The sequence below is a fragment of the Ovis aries genome, chromosome 3, assembly GCF_016772045.2.
Source record: "Ovis aries strain OAR_USU_Benz2616 breed Rambouillet chromosome 3, ARS-UI_Ramb_v3.0, whole genome shotgun sequence".
Taxonomy (NCBI): Eukaryota; Metazoa; Chordata; class Mammalia; order Artiodactyla; family Bovidae; genus Ovis; species Ovis aries.
Window position 1 is genome coordinate 68,413,411 of NC_056056.1, and position 13,293 is coordinate 68,426,703.

The 13,293-nt window shown below is 37.8% G+C and overlaps 1 protein-coding gene across 3 annotated transcripts in view; it reads left to right on the top strand.

The window, feature by feature from the left end:
• The first annotated feature begins 4,505 nt into the window (after nucleotides 1–4,505).
• Nucleotides 4,506–13,293, top strand: part of PNPT1 (polyribonucleotide nucleotidyltransferase 1) — a 40,278-nt gene continuing 31,490 nt past the window's right edge. The window contains exons 1-7 of one of the 3 annotated variants that reach the window (XM_004005936.6): nucleotides 4,506–4,689; nucleotides 8,902–8,962; nucleotides 9,572–9,646; nucleotides 10,291–10,396; nucleotides 11,536–11,585; nucleotides 12,570–12,633; nucleotides 12,733–12,780. In XM_004005936.6, the coding sequence (XP_004005985.1) occupies nucleotides 4,529–4,689; nucleotides 8,902–8,962; nucleotides 9,572–9,646; nucleotides 10,291–10,396; nucleotides 11,536–11,585; nucleotides 12,570–12,633; nucleotides 12,733–12,780 (565 nt within the window). In that variant the 5' untranslated portion in view covers nucleotides 4,506–4,528. Of the gene's footprint in view, nucleotides 4,690–8,901; nucleotides 8,963–9,571; nucleotides 9,647–10,290; nucleotides 10,397–11,535; nucleotides 11,586–12,569; nucleotides 12,634–12,707; nucleotides 12,781–13,293 lie in introns of those variants that run through there. The other 2 variants (XM_012171208.5, XM_042246135.2) reach the window with 2 other exon arrangements.

The following is a 13,293-nucleotide window of genomic DNA, read 5'->3' on the forward strand; positions in this document are numbered from 1 at the left end:
CTTATTCTGGTATCTTAGTCATAAACTAAACTAAATAAATACATAAGTATGTATATATACACATATATTTATATATTGATTTCCCTGGTGGCTTTGTAGCAAAGAATCCACCTGCCAATGTTGCAGACATGGGTTTGATCCTTGGCTCGGGAGAATCCTCTGGAAAAGGAAATGGCAATCCACTCCAGTATTCTTGCCTGAGAAATCCTATGAACAGAGAAGCCTGGCAGGCCACAGTTCATGGGGTCACAAGGAGTAGAACACAACTTAGAAACTAAACAACAACAAATTTGTATATATGTGTATATATATATATATGGTTTAAACCAAGCTACAAACCAAATTAAATTTTAATTAGCAATCATTTAATGCAATGGTGTTTTACTTAAATGAAATTGCTACTCAGAGGGTCTTAACTGTTTTGATGCAGGTTCACTGGAGTTTGAAGAAAAGAAGAGAAGGAACAGAGAAACATTGAGAAACATTGCTGGTGGATTTAAATTCAATCACCTTTAATGTGCTTCAAGGTAAAGAAGTTGATTTTAAATTATATTTTGCCTGTTGAACTAGACTTGGCAGAACTGTACTTCTAGAATGTGACATTTCAGATTGAACCTTGTGGATCACAGCTTTGGTAGCTGCAACCACAAGAATGTAAACCTCATGTGTTTCTAAGTCAATCTTAAAATGCTTAATATGAACATAGTCTGGATCATCTGGATGACTGCTGCTGCTGCTGCCGCTAAGTCGCTTCAGTCATGTCCAATTCTGTGCGACCCCATAAATGGCAGCCCACCAGGCTCCCCCGTCCCTGGGATTCTCTGGGCAAGAACACTGGAGTGGGTTGCCATTTCCTTCTCCAATGAATGAAAGTGAAAAGTGAAAGTGAAGTCTCTCAGTCTGGATGACTACTTCATAACAAAGCTCTGCCACAATATCTCAGCATCTACATTTGCCTTTCAGTTTATGATCCAATTACTACCATTTCAATTATTTTGGATTGGTGGGAGGAAATAGATGGGTTCAATGTGCGATTACTGCTTTCTAGCATTTCCAACTGGATGAAAAGTAACTGACTCATGGTTTCTTTATGACTGTAAAGAAATTTTTCTTCTTTTCTGAGGAAAAGAAGGTAGTTCGATATTTCAAACAGAGAAAACTAGAGGAAAAAATATGAAAAGACTGGATCAAAGCTGAATCTACCATTTATTGAGTTGCTGTATGCAGAGTATACCATGCGAAATGACGGTCTGGATGAAGCACAAGCTGGAATCAAGATTGCCAGGAGAAATATCAATAACCTCAGATGTGCAGATGACACCACCCTTATGGCAGAAAGTGAAGAAGAACTAAAGAGCCTCTTGATGAAGGTGAAAGGGGAGAGTGAAAAAGTTGGCTTAAAACTCAACACTCAAAAAACAAAGATCATGGCATCTGGTCCCATCACTTCATGGGAAATAGATGGGGAAACAGTGGAAACAGTGTCAGACTTTATTTTTTTGGGCTCCAAAATCACTGCAGATGGCGACTGCAGCCATGAAATTAAAAGACGCTTGCTTCTTGGAAGAAAAGTTATGATCAACCTAGACAGCATATTAAAAAACAGAGACATTACTTTGCCAACAAAGGTCCATCTGGTCAAAGCTATGGTTTTTCCAGTAGTCATGTATAGCTGTGAGAGTTGGACTATAAAGAAGGCTGAGTGCCAAAGAACTGATGCTTTTGAACTGTGGTATTGGGGAGAAGACTCTTGAGAGTCCCTTGGGCTGCAAGGAGATCAAACCAGACAATCCTAAAGGAGATCAGTCCTGAATATTCATTGGAGGGAGTGATGCTGAAGCTGAACTCTAATACTTTAGTCACCTGATGTGAAGAACTTACTCTTTGGAAACAACCCTGATGCTGGGAATGACTGAAAGCAGGAGCAGAAGGGGACAACAGAGAATGAGATGGTTGGACAGCATCACCAACTCGATGGATGTGAGTTTGAGCAAGCTCCTGGAGTTGGTGACGGACAGGACAGCCTGGTGTGCTGCAGTCCATGGGGTCACAAAGAGTCAGACACAACTGAGAGACTGAATTGAACTAAACTGACAGTGTGCCAGGTACTGTAAACACCTTACACCCTCTGTCACATTTAATCTTAAAAAAAAAAAAAGTCCTGTGAGATTTGTATTATTATCCATTTGTATAGATGAGAAAACTAAGGCTCAGAGAGATAGGGTCAGACAACTAGGAAATGGCAAAGCCAAGACTAGGACCACTCAAGACTAACTTTGTTACCGATCCCCAATGGGTTGGAGATCCCTCAATGGGTCAATGGGTCTTTTGCTTGGAGTTGAAAATGTCAACCAAATGAAACCAGGTTCCTTGTAGTAGAGCAGAAACTTTATTCATTCATCAAGGAATGGAGAAAGGAGATGTTTTGTCATCCATACCAGCCCCTGAGAACTAACAGATCCTTGCCTTCATTTATCTCTGTTGGTTTCGAAATCATCTGGTATTTAACAGAGTTGTTTTGCTGCTGTGCTGAGAGATATGTAGTGGTCAACTGCCCTGAACTCCTAACTTTACCACAGGAACTCACCTACACAGACAAGACTTGGAAGTATCTAAAAGTTACTTTTGCTTCATTATTGTGCTACTATGGAAGTATCTAAAAGTTACTTTTGCTTCATTATTGTGCTACTATCTCTGCCTAAGGAAGGGGTGGGGAGGGGATGATTTGTACTAGGCTACGCATACTAGGCATACTGCCTGCCTTCTGCAAAGAAGTGTGAATGACTACATATGTCCCAGCTGCTGGCAATCTCCACTCCTTTCCTAGAGCCCTGATGACTTATCTGCCTCCTACCCCTTAAAATTTCTTTATTCCTCCTCCCTTTGGGGAGAAGTTGTTTTTAAAGTATGAGTTCTCCTTTCTCCATTCCTTAATCTATAAATAAAACTTCTGCTGTACTATACCAAACTTGGCTTCATTTGAGTGGCATTTGCAACTCCAGGCAAAGGACCAATTGAGGGGTCACTGACTCTTCGGGGATTGGTAACAACTTCAATGGCACCCCACTCCAGTACTCTTGCCTGGAAAATCCCATGGACAGAGGAGCCTGGTAGGCTGCAGTCCATGGGGTCACTAGGAGTTGGACATGACTGAGTGACTTCACTTTCACTTTTCACTTTCATGCATTGGAGAAGAAAATGGCAACCCACTCCAGTATTCTTGCTGGAGAATCCCAGGGACGGGGGAGCCTGGTGGGCTGCCGTCTATGGGGTTGCACAGAGTTGGACACGACTGAAGCGACTTAGCAACAGCAGCAGCAGCAGCAACAACAACTTCAATTCTATGCTCTAAACTATTAGGCCTAAATGAAAAGTATTATACAGTATTTAGGTCCTTTACTAAAAGGTGATTTAATATTCTTAATTTATAAAACTAAAATCATGTTGAATTGTGGCAGGTAGATTCTGATAGATTTGTTCTTATGACAGGTTTCAGTGGATTGGTCTTGAAAACACTGGCAACACAAGGTAAAGAAAAAGGTAGAAAAGAAGCAAAAACTACTTTAACATTAAATACCTATAAACAGAGTTATCTGTAATCCCTTTATTGACATGGAAATTCCAAATCAGTGATTGAAATTGCTCTTGAGAGCAATTTGTTGTTCGGATTTCTTTGGAGAACAGGGTTATGACCTTAAAAGAGAAATATGATCCTCAGAAGAATAATCATTTGATTCATTCCATGAACCATATAAAGATTTCTCCAACAGACTGGATTAAGAGGGGTGGGAGAAATTTATCCACCCCCTAGAAATTTACCAAATCAAATTCCAAAAACTTTTTTTTCATTATCCAAAACTTTTAAAAAATAGTGGCAAGTTGGTTTAGAAAGTATTAACACTTGACAAAAATAGAGAAATTAATTGCTAAATATTAAAATGGAAATGAACCCAAAATGAGCATAATAATATATAAAATGATAACACAGGTCAACCAGAGGTGAAATTAACTTACTAGAAATAAATTGGGCTCCTATGGTGGTACTTGGTACTCCCTTGGTAAAGTAGTAATATATTTGTTGCTTGAAATTTATAAAATAAAAGCCAGGGGGTACGATGGAAGACAGAAAGTTCTCTTTCCATGGCCCACTACGCAAATTCTCCTAATTCTCAGCTGGCAGAAGCCAGATAACAACAAGGTGTTTTCTGATTACTGCTATTACTGCAATACTCTTTTAAATACTTGTGCTATTTTAGATTCTCTTTTAAACTACGATAGAAAAATGAAAAACAAACCAAAAACTCACATCATTTTACTAATTGTTGTTGATTGGCTAATAAAGGATGAGTTGTCTCAATTGCGTTCAGATAGTTTTGACCCTCTCTACGCTTCGTAGAAAGCGGCCAGGTATCCGCTTCCCCGGCGTTCCCCTCGGTACCGCGGAAACGAAACTGCATCAGGCTCCGCCCCACTATCTGCAGATTAAGCCAATCAGGGCGCGGCCCGGGTTGATCGCGTGCCAGGTGTCATGGCGGCCTGCAGGCATTGCTGCTCGTGCCTCCGGCTGCGGCCTCTGGGCGATGGTCCCCTCCGTCTGCCAGGGCGGGATAGGACACTCACCCAGTTACAGGTGCGAGCACTATGGGGTGGCATCGGGCCGCGATCCGTGGCCGTGGATTTAGGCAGCAGGTAAGGAACTGTGTGTGTTCTCTGTCCTTTAACAAGGCGGGTCCGAGTACATTCACTTCCTAGAGTACGAATCCGGCAACCCAAGTCTCTTTACCCTAAACCTAAGTTACAAATTTCCCTTTCCGCGTTTGGAACCTGTTTCTTGGCACCCCCAGCCCCATCCCCCTACTTCTCTTGCTGTCTCAGTACCGTGCCCTTCGCTGCTTCTTCCTCCCTCTCTCCCTGTTCCGAGCTTCTTTTCCCCAACCGAGTTTGCCCACCTGATTTCCATTCTCTTTACTTTTGGTGATTCCTCGGCTATGAAATGAAAAAGATAACGCGTTAACAATTGATGCTTACGTCCTTCAATCCAGTTTACTGGCTAAGAAGCTTGGCCCGTATGACTCTGGGTAGGAAAGAAAGGACAAAGTCGGTTTGTTGACGCTGGTTATATGATACTCTGTTAAAGCCTGTGCAAGTGTTAGTCACTTAGTCCTGTCCTACTCTTTGCGACCCCAACCAGGCTCCTCTGTCCATGGGATTCTCCAGGCAAGATTGCTGGAGTGGGTTGCCATTCCCTTCTGCAGGGGATCTTCCTAACCCAGGGATGGAACCCAGGTCTCCTGAATTACAGGCAAATTCTTTATGGTCTGAGCCACTTGGGAAGCCTGTAGTAAATGTACTATTACTTTCATTTTATAGTTAAAGCAACAGAGGCTCAGAGAAGCTTAGGTAACTTTCTCAGGGTCAAAGCTACTCCTATGAGACTAGGTGGATTTTAAATTTGTGTTTCAGATTGATACTTTCTCTTGGGGTCTGTTTCCCAGAATTCATTTCTAAAACGACTTTTATAAAAGTAGTATGGGATTCATTTTAAAAAATGAAACTGCTAATACTTTATATATACTTTTCACGTGTATTTTTTAAAAAACGCTGACCCTAATTCATACAAAAATCAGAAAATCTGGCTTTGAATCCAACACTTCCTCCCTGACTTACTGAATGATCTTTGAACAAGCTATGTCACCATGTCACCACTCCTTCCACTCCCCTGAATGAGGAGACTTTTATTAGATCAAGAGTCAGCAAACTTTTTCTGTAATGGGTCAGATAATAAATATTTTAGACCAAATCATAAAGCTGGGTGTTTTGGTTTTGCCTACTGTGTGTCAGTCACATAATCATATGCATTTACATACCCTCTAAAAATGTAGGAAAAAAAAAAGTTGTTAGGTTAAAGACTATAAAAAGAAAAGAGCTGTAGAGACTGTGAGACTAGATGATCTCTAAGGTCTTTCTTTCCACCTCTTGCATTCTTTGATTCTGATTTTTGAGGGGAAAGATATCTCTTCCATTCTTCAAGGACTGAAATTTTATTCTTCTATGAAGAAGTGTCCCAGAACATTTCAATACACAGACAGCTACTGTTAGGCACTAGGTACTCAAAGGAGAAGGCAATGGCACCCCACTCCAGTACTCTTGCCTGGAAAATCCCATGGATGGCTGCAGTCCATGGGGTCGCTAAGGCAGACATGACTGAGCGACTTCACTTTCACTTTTCACTTTCATGCATTGGAGAAGGAAATGGCAACCCACTCCAGTGTTCTTGCCTGGAGACTCCCAGGGACAGGGGAGCCTGGTGGGCTGCCGTCTGTGGGGTTGCACAGAGTAGGACACGACTGAAGTGACTTAGCAGCAGCAGCAGGGACTCAAAACAACAAGGTTAGGTTTGCCCTCCAAATTTTTCATAATAGTCTACTTTGAATCTCATTTATTAGTCAACTGGGATTTTTTTTTTGTAACCTCTTTTTAAACCTGTGTCATGTGTTGTAGCAGTGAGATTCATAAATATCATACCTGCTGGGTCAATTATTTTCTTTGTCATAAGTTTGCAACAAACTTTTTTGGGTGACTGCTTTGTACCACCAACTTGATACTTGCTATGTGTATCCTTTACAATGTCCTAGAAGGTTGTATACTATTGTGGTAAACGTCTTTACTACACACAATAAACTTTGTAGTAATTTTCATTTCAGCAAGTTATTGAGCATTTACTATATTGAGTTCCAAGGCAACTAGAGATAGTCTGATGAGGAAGAACACAGATTCAGTGCTAAGAAAATCAGTTTGTGGGAAAGGTATGAATAGCGTGCTGAAGGAGCACAAAGGGGTGTTTATCCCACTGTAAAGCTTGCTGTTGAAGGTGAATCCTGAAACGCAAAAAGGAATTAGCAAGGAGAAAGTAGCAGAGAAAATGGCAAGTGCAATTGCAGAGAAGTGAGAGAGTGTATTGACTAGCTACAAATAACTCACTGTGGATGGAGTGAAAAGTGAAGTATGAGTTTGGCAGCAAAGGCAAGGCTAAATCATAAAGGTGGGTGTTTGTTTTGTTTTTGCTGGAGTGGGGGTGGAGTAGCGTGAGTTTTGAACTACTGAATTTTTCTTAGAGGAAGCTATACCATTTTGCAAGTGTCTCCAAAAATACTTGCATCTCTCTCTCCCTGGAGTTCTACTTCCTGTGGCAGATAGCTCCTCTTTTCCCTTCTCTCTTCCTAAGCTATCTCGTCCTACTCTTGTGCCCACCAGTAGAACCTCCTTTCTCTTCTTATCCTTTTTATTATTTTTTTCAAAAGTATATTTTGATTTAGGTATTCACTCACATCGTTCAATATTTTAAAAGCTCAAAAATCTTCTCATACGGTTCCATAGCCATCCAGTTCCAATTCCAGAAGCCACTGATATGTTAACAATCTTATATTTGGAGGTATTTTATACATTAAAATATTGGCAAGCAAATTGATAAGAGGTAAAATCACCATGAAATACAGGAAAAAAGTACGTGTCTGTCAGACACCAGCTGAAATCATGAGACATAATGGAAAGTAACCACCTAGCGGGAAAAACGTTTAAATTAGGTCAGTCACCAAGGCAGAACTATCTGGTGGGTGGTCTGGGACACCTAAAGGAGACATTGTGTAGATCAACAGAAAGAACAAAGAAAGTGGGAGGATTTGGTATTTGACTGTTAATCCAAGCCTGTGTTTGAGAACATCTGGGGTACTTCTGTGTTTTATCTTTTGAGGAATTGCCAGATTATTTCCCAAAGCAGGTGCACCATTTTACATTTTAGTCAGCAGTGTATGAGACTGCCAATTTCTCCACATGCCCATCAACACATACCCATCATAACCATCCTACTAGATGTGAATAGTATCTCATTGTGGTTTTGATTTGTATTTCCTTAGCGGCTAATGATGTTGAACGTATTTTCATGCAGTACTGTTGATCTTCCTTGAAGAAACATTGATTGAAATCCTTTACCAGTTTATAAAATTGGGTTTCTTTTTATTTTTGAGTTGTAAGCATTCTTTACATATTCTAGATACAAGTCCCTTATCAGGTATATGATTTTCAAATACTTTCTGCTATTCTGTAGATTTTCTTTCACTTTGTTGACGATGTCCTTTGTAGCATGAAAGTTTTTAATTTTGATTGTCAGATTTATCTATTTTTTTTCTTTTTTATTTGTGCTTTTGATGTCATCTATAGGAAGATGTGGTGTAACCCAGGTTTATGAAGATTTACTCCTGTATTTTTTTCTTAGAGTATTACAGTCTTAATTTTTACATTTATGTCAATAATCCATTTTGAGTTAATTTTTATTTATAATATGAGGAAAGGGTCCAACGTTTATTAACTTCTTTGCATATGAATATCCAGTTGTCCCAGCACTATTGGTTGAAAAGACTGTTTCTTTCCCCCACTGAGTTATCTTGGCACTGTTGTAGAACATGCAAGTTTCTGTTGGAAGTTTTGGAGTTTATATTTTAAAGGCAATGAGGGAGATTTTAAAGGAATTAAGGAGAGAAATGATAAAGTTTGTGTGTTAAAAGGCTACTTTAGTCAACAAGGCAAGAGTGGTAAGACAGGAGAGAAAAGATGTGATAAATGGGAAATTAACCTTAAGAAAGGAGCTTCTTCCCTTCAGAAATACTGTCATTCAGATTACTTCTGTGCCTCGGTTTCTGTATTTTTTCTAAAGGAGATCTTAACCTCCCCTTGAATCTTTGGTAATGATAGTGAGCTCTGTCCCTTTTTTGTTTATTTGTTTGTTTGTTGGTAGTTGGGGGCCTATGGGACCTTTGGTTCTTTAAATCTTTGATTGATTTATTCTAAGTTAGGAATTGTATTAATGACCTAAGTCCTTTTGTATTGGATTTTTATTTTGAACAGAAAATTAGAAATATCCTCTGGAAAACTGGCCAGATTTGCAGATGGCTCTGCTGTAGTACAGGTAAAAAGTCCAAATTGTTAAATTTTCACCCTAAAAATGTTTATAGAGACTGGTACTGAATATCTTCATAACATCATGTAACTTCTTAGAATTCTGGTACTGGAAATTAATTCAGACCATTTGGAGTGTCAGAATCATTCCAGACAAGCAGGGAGTCAGAGGACTAAGTATACTAAATGACCTTTAAGGTCTCTTCCAAACTTGGGGTTCTAATTTATTCTGTTAATAAATTCTATAATGCTCTTTTAGAGAAAGTAATTTTACTGGTTTCTTCAATAGTAATAATTTTTTCTTTATTTATAGCCTAAATTTCCTAATAAGAAGTAGAAAATATGATTGGATGTGACTAAGCTATCAGTGAGCCTTTTCCCTTTTAGTTCTGTTACTTTTGAAAAACTTAGTGACTGTTCTAATATAGATCATGATTATGCAGAAGTGATTAAGATTGGACGGCTTGTGAATAATTATGTTCATAGTCACAGTGTCACAGAATAACAATTCTCTTTCCTTGGGTTTAACTGAGGGAGGATTCAGTCTTATATGAATAACTGCTTATATGTTAATATCTAATTTTAAAGGAATTTACCAGTGTTGTTGTTTATGTTTAAGTCAGGTGACACTGCAGTGATGGTCACAGCAGTCAGTAAAACAAAACCTTCACCTTCCCAATTCATGCCTTTGGTGGTAAGTATTTGCTGATTTTTCTGAACTGTAATATAGAATAAATATAGAATTGTAATATTTTTGTCCAATGTCTAGTGAGTACAAATTGTAAACTTTGCACAATAAAGGATTTTCCTTAATTGTTTGATATTCAGTCATTATATCAGTGGTCATCATAAGATCCAGGTTTATCAAGTTGACAGAAACAGTGGAAGTGCACAAGTACTTTGATGTTTAGTAAGCAGTGAATTCATTGCTTTTGTAGATTTCCCTTTGTATGAGTCTACAAGTATATTTTTGGTGAAAATAGTATTTTATGGCTTCTTTTCTTATGATAAGGGGAATACAGTTACAGAGTTGACACAAAAAAAGGCAGTGTTAAACTCGACCAGGATAAGCTACTGTGGGAAGTATTGAGTCTACACAGTCATCTAACTGGGTAGTGGAAGGCTTTTAAAAAAATCAATTTACTGACTATTTCTGTCACCTCTCCTTTCTCTAAGAGATACAAAACACTAAAAGTAAGCAAGATATTCACTCTTAGTCTGGAATATGTTGTTGGCAACCTCAGGACAATTGTATCTCTATAGTAATTTCTTGGGGAAAATCTGCCACTACAAAAGTCAGTCAAATGAACAGCATTTTTTTTTTCTTCGCTCTTTCAGGTTGACTATAGACAGAAGGCTGCTGCAGCAGGTAGGATTCCCACAAACTATCTCAGAAGAGAGATTGGATCTTCTGATAAAGAAATTCTTACAAGTCGAGTAATAGGTAAGATATTATGGCCTCTGATATATATACCTGTGTTAGTATCTCTTCTCTTCCATCTGTGTTCTATAATCTGTCTTAAATTTTCTTCATTACATTAACACAACCTAAGATTATTTACTTTTTGTATCCCCGATTCAAATGTGGGCTTCATGAGAAAAAAATTTTTGTTTAATACTGAATCCCCTATACCTAGCATACTCCCTGGAACAAAATAGGCAAATATTGCAACAAATATTGTTGACCAAATGAATGAATCTCTATTAATCATATAAATTCTGTGGCCCACACCTCTACTCTGTTGAACCTAAGTATTTTTCATTTGTATGTTCATCGTAGTAATTCCTGAAAGCGTTGTATTCATCAACTACTGAAATATGTTTATGATTTTTCAAATCTTTGATATCCTTAAATATCATGGGATCATTTGTAGTTTATAGTTCTTCTAACCAAAAGTTCTACTTTATGTATATTTATACGCACTCATCAGACACAGAATTCCAAGGAAGGGTTTTATTTTGGTGTGCTGTTGGTCTGAAGCCTCTTTCTTCTGCTTAAATAAATAACAGTTGGAGAAGGCAATGGCAACCCACTCCAGTACTCTTGCCTGGAAAATCCCATGGACGAAGGAGCCTGGTAGGCTGCAGTCCATGCGGTCGCCAAGAGTCGGGCACGACTGAGCGACTTTACTTTCATTTTTCACTTTCATGCATTGGAGAAGGAAATGGCAACCGACTCCAGTGTTCTTGCCTGGAGACTCCCAGGGACGGGGGAGCCTGGTGGGCTGCCATCTATGGGGTCGCACAGAGTTAGACACGACTGAAGCGACTTAGCAGCAGCAGCAGCAAGCAATGAATTCTGATGTCTGTGGAACCAGAATGAAAAGTTGCTCCCCAATTTTACAATTGGGTGCTCCTGTCCTGCTAGTTTTTCATCTTTAGGATCTGGTGTATATTAATATTTATCTGTGTCCCTGTGAGTAAATTAGTCCAAGGGTTTTGTTTTTGTTGTTATTGTTTTGCTTTATTAAATGGCTAGTTACATTACTTTTTAGCTTGGTCTTTAATGGGGGAAAAGTTTTGAATTGTGAAGCAACTTCTGCTAGTAACAATTTAATCTCTTTTTTTTTTTTCTTTTGGCAGATCGTTCAATTAGACCTCTCTTTCCAGCTGGCTACTTTTATGATACACAGGTATGTTCTGTTTTAGGTTTATTTGTTTCCAGGTCAGTAAAGAAAAAAAAAAAAGATGTAATCTCTATTTAATACTTCCTAGGCCCAACATTTTAACAGTATAAAATAAGAATTTTTGGTGATGCTGCTGCAGTTTACATTAGTTTTTAAAACCTAACATTTATTTGGTATCAATATGAGCTGATACCTGAATTATGAGTAGGAATTAACCAATGTAGGAGTAGAGGAAGATGGAACAGGAAGCACAAAATCCTTGGGCAGGAAAGAAATTGGTAAATTTGAAAAAAGGTTAGAGTAATTGAGGTGGGTGGGGACAGTTCAGACTGGGCCCCGAAGGTCATATTAGTAACAGACAAGGACTGTCAACTAGTCTTTATTACCTGTTTTTTATCATTGGGTTCTCTAAACCTCTACTTTGTTATATTTTGTTACTTTCTGAATAATACCTTCTTTTGTAATAATGACCCATTTATATACTTTAATTAACTATTTTATGTGTGAAAAAAATAAATATGCCTTGCAAATATTCCTTTGTTAGAATGTCACTGCTTCAAGAAGTTATTTTCCTAAGTACATGACATAAGCATATTATTACAATGTAATTTGTCTGTGCTTAACAAACAGAAGACAACAATATTTTTATGTAACATTTACTAACATAGCTAACTAACATTTACTGCTCAGTACTGTAAATAATTTATACACAGTATTTCCTATAATTTTCCTAAGAACTTTTTAGGAAGATACCATTATTTTTCCCTTTTAAAGATGAGGAAACTGTTGAGGCTTAATTTAAGTAATTTTTTCTGTAGTCAAGCATGTAGTTAAGTGATAGAAATAAGGGGTTTGACTACAAAGCTTTTGCTTTGAACCATATCATATAGTTTTCCTATATTTTAGGCCAAAATGTTATTCCAAATGATAATCCTCCCACATCAAGTAGATTTTTTTTTTAGTGCTTTGCATTTTTTTCCCTTGCATTAGATCCTTTGTAATCTGTTAGCAGTAGATGGTGTTAATGAACCTGATGTCCTGGCAATTAATGGTGGTAAGTATAAAAATAAAGATTAAAATTATTACTATTAATTTTCTTTTTTAAGCAATGAAATATTTTTATTTCAGCTATTATTTTCTTTCTTTTTTAAAGCTTCTGTAGCCCTCTCATTATCAGATATTCCTTGGAATGGACCTATTGGTAAGTTAGGATTTGAAAATAAAAAACATTTTTTCTATCACTTCTCAGCTTTTTGGCTAAGAGCACTGAAGAAACTTTTTTTTTTTTTTTTTTCTCAAAAAATTGGAGTGAGCATGCTATAGCAAGGACATAGATTTGTTAACTTTGATTTACTGTTTCTTGGGGAGTCTGATTAGATGACATTCTAAGAAGAGTCCTTTCAGATCTTTTAAGAAACTTTTCTCTTTGCTTTGGGTTTTGTTTCTTATAGCAATATGTTATGTGTTAGAGATTATTTTATGTTCTCAGATTCTGTGACTTCTTAGTTGCCTCTTCTGTTTGAAGAATTTCTCTATTTTTGGACTGAGAAATTGTCAGGAAACACACTCTCTCAAGATAATATTGAAATATAAACTTGTTTGTAACTTATAGCTCATGTAAGTTGTATTCATGCAATATACAAATGATTTCTCAGGTAAATAATTATTGTGTCCTAAATGCCCAATATTGGACTTAGCAATGAAAAAACTAAGG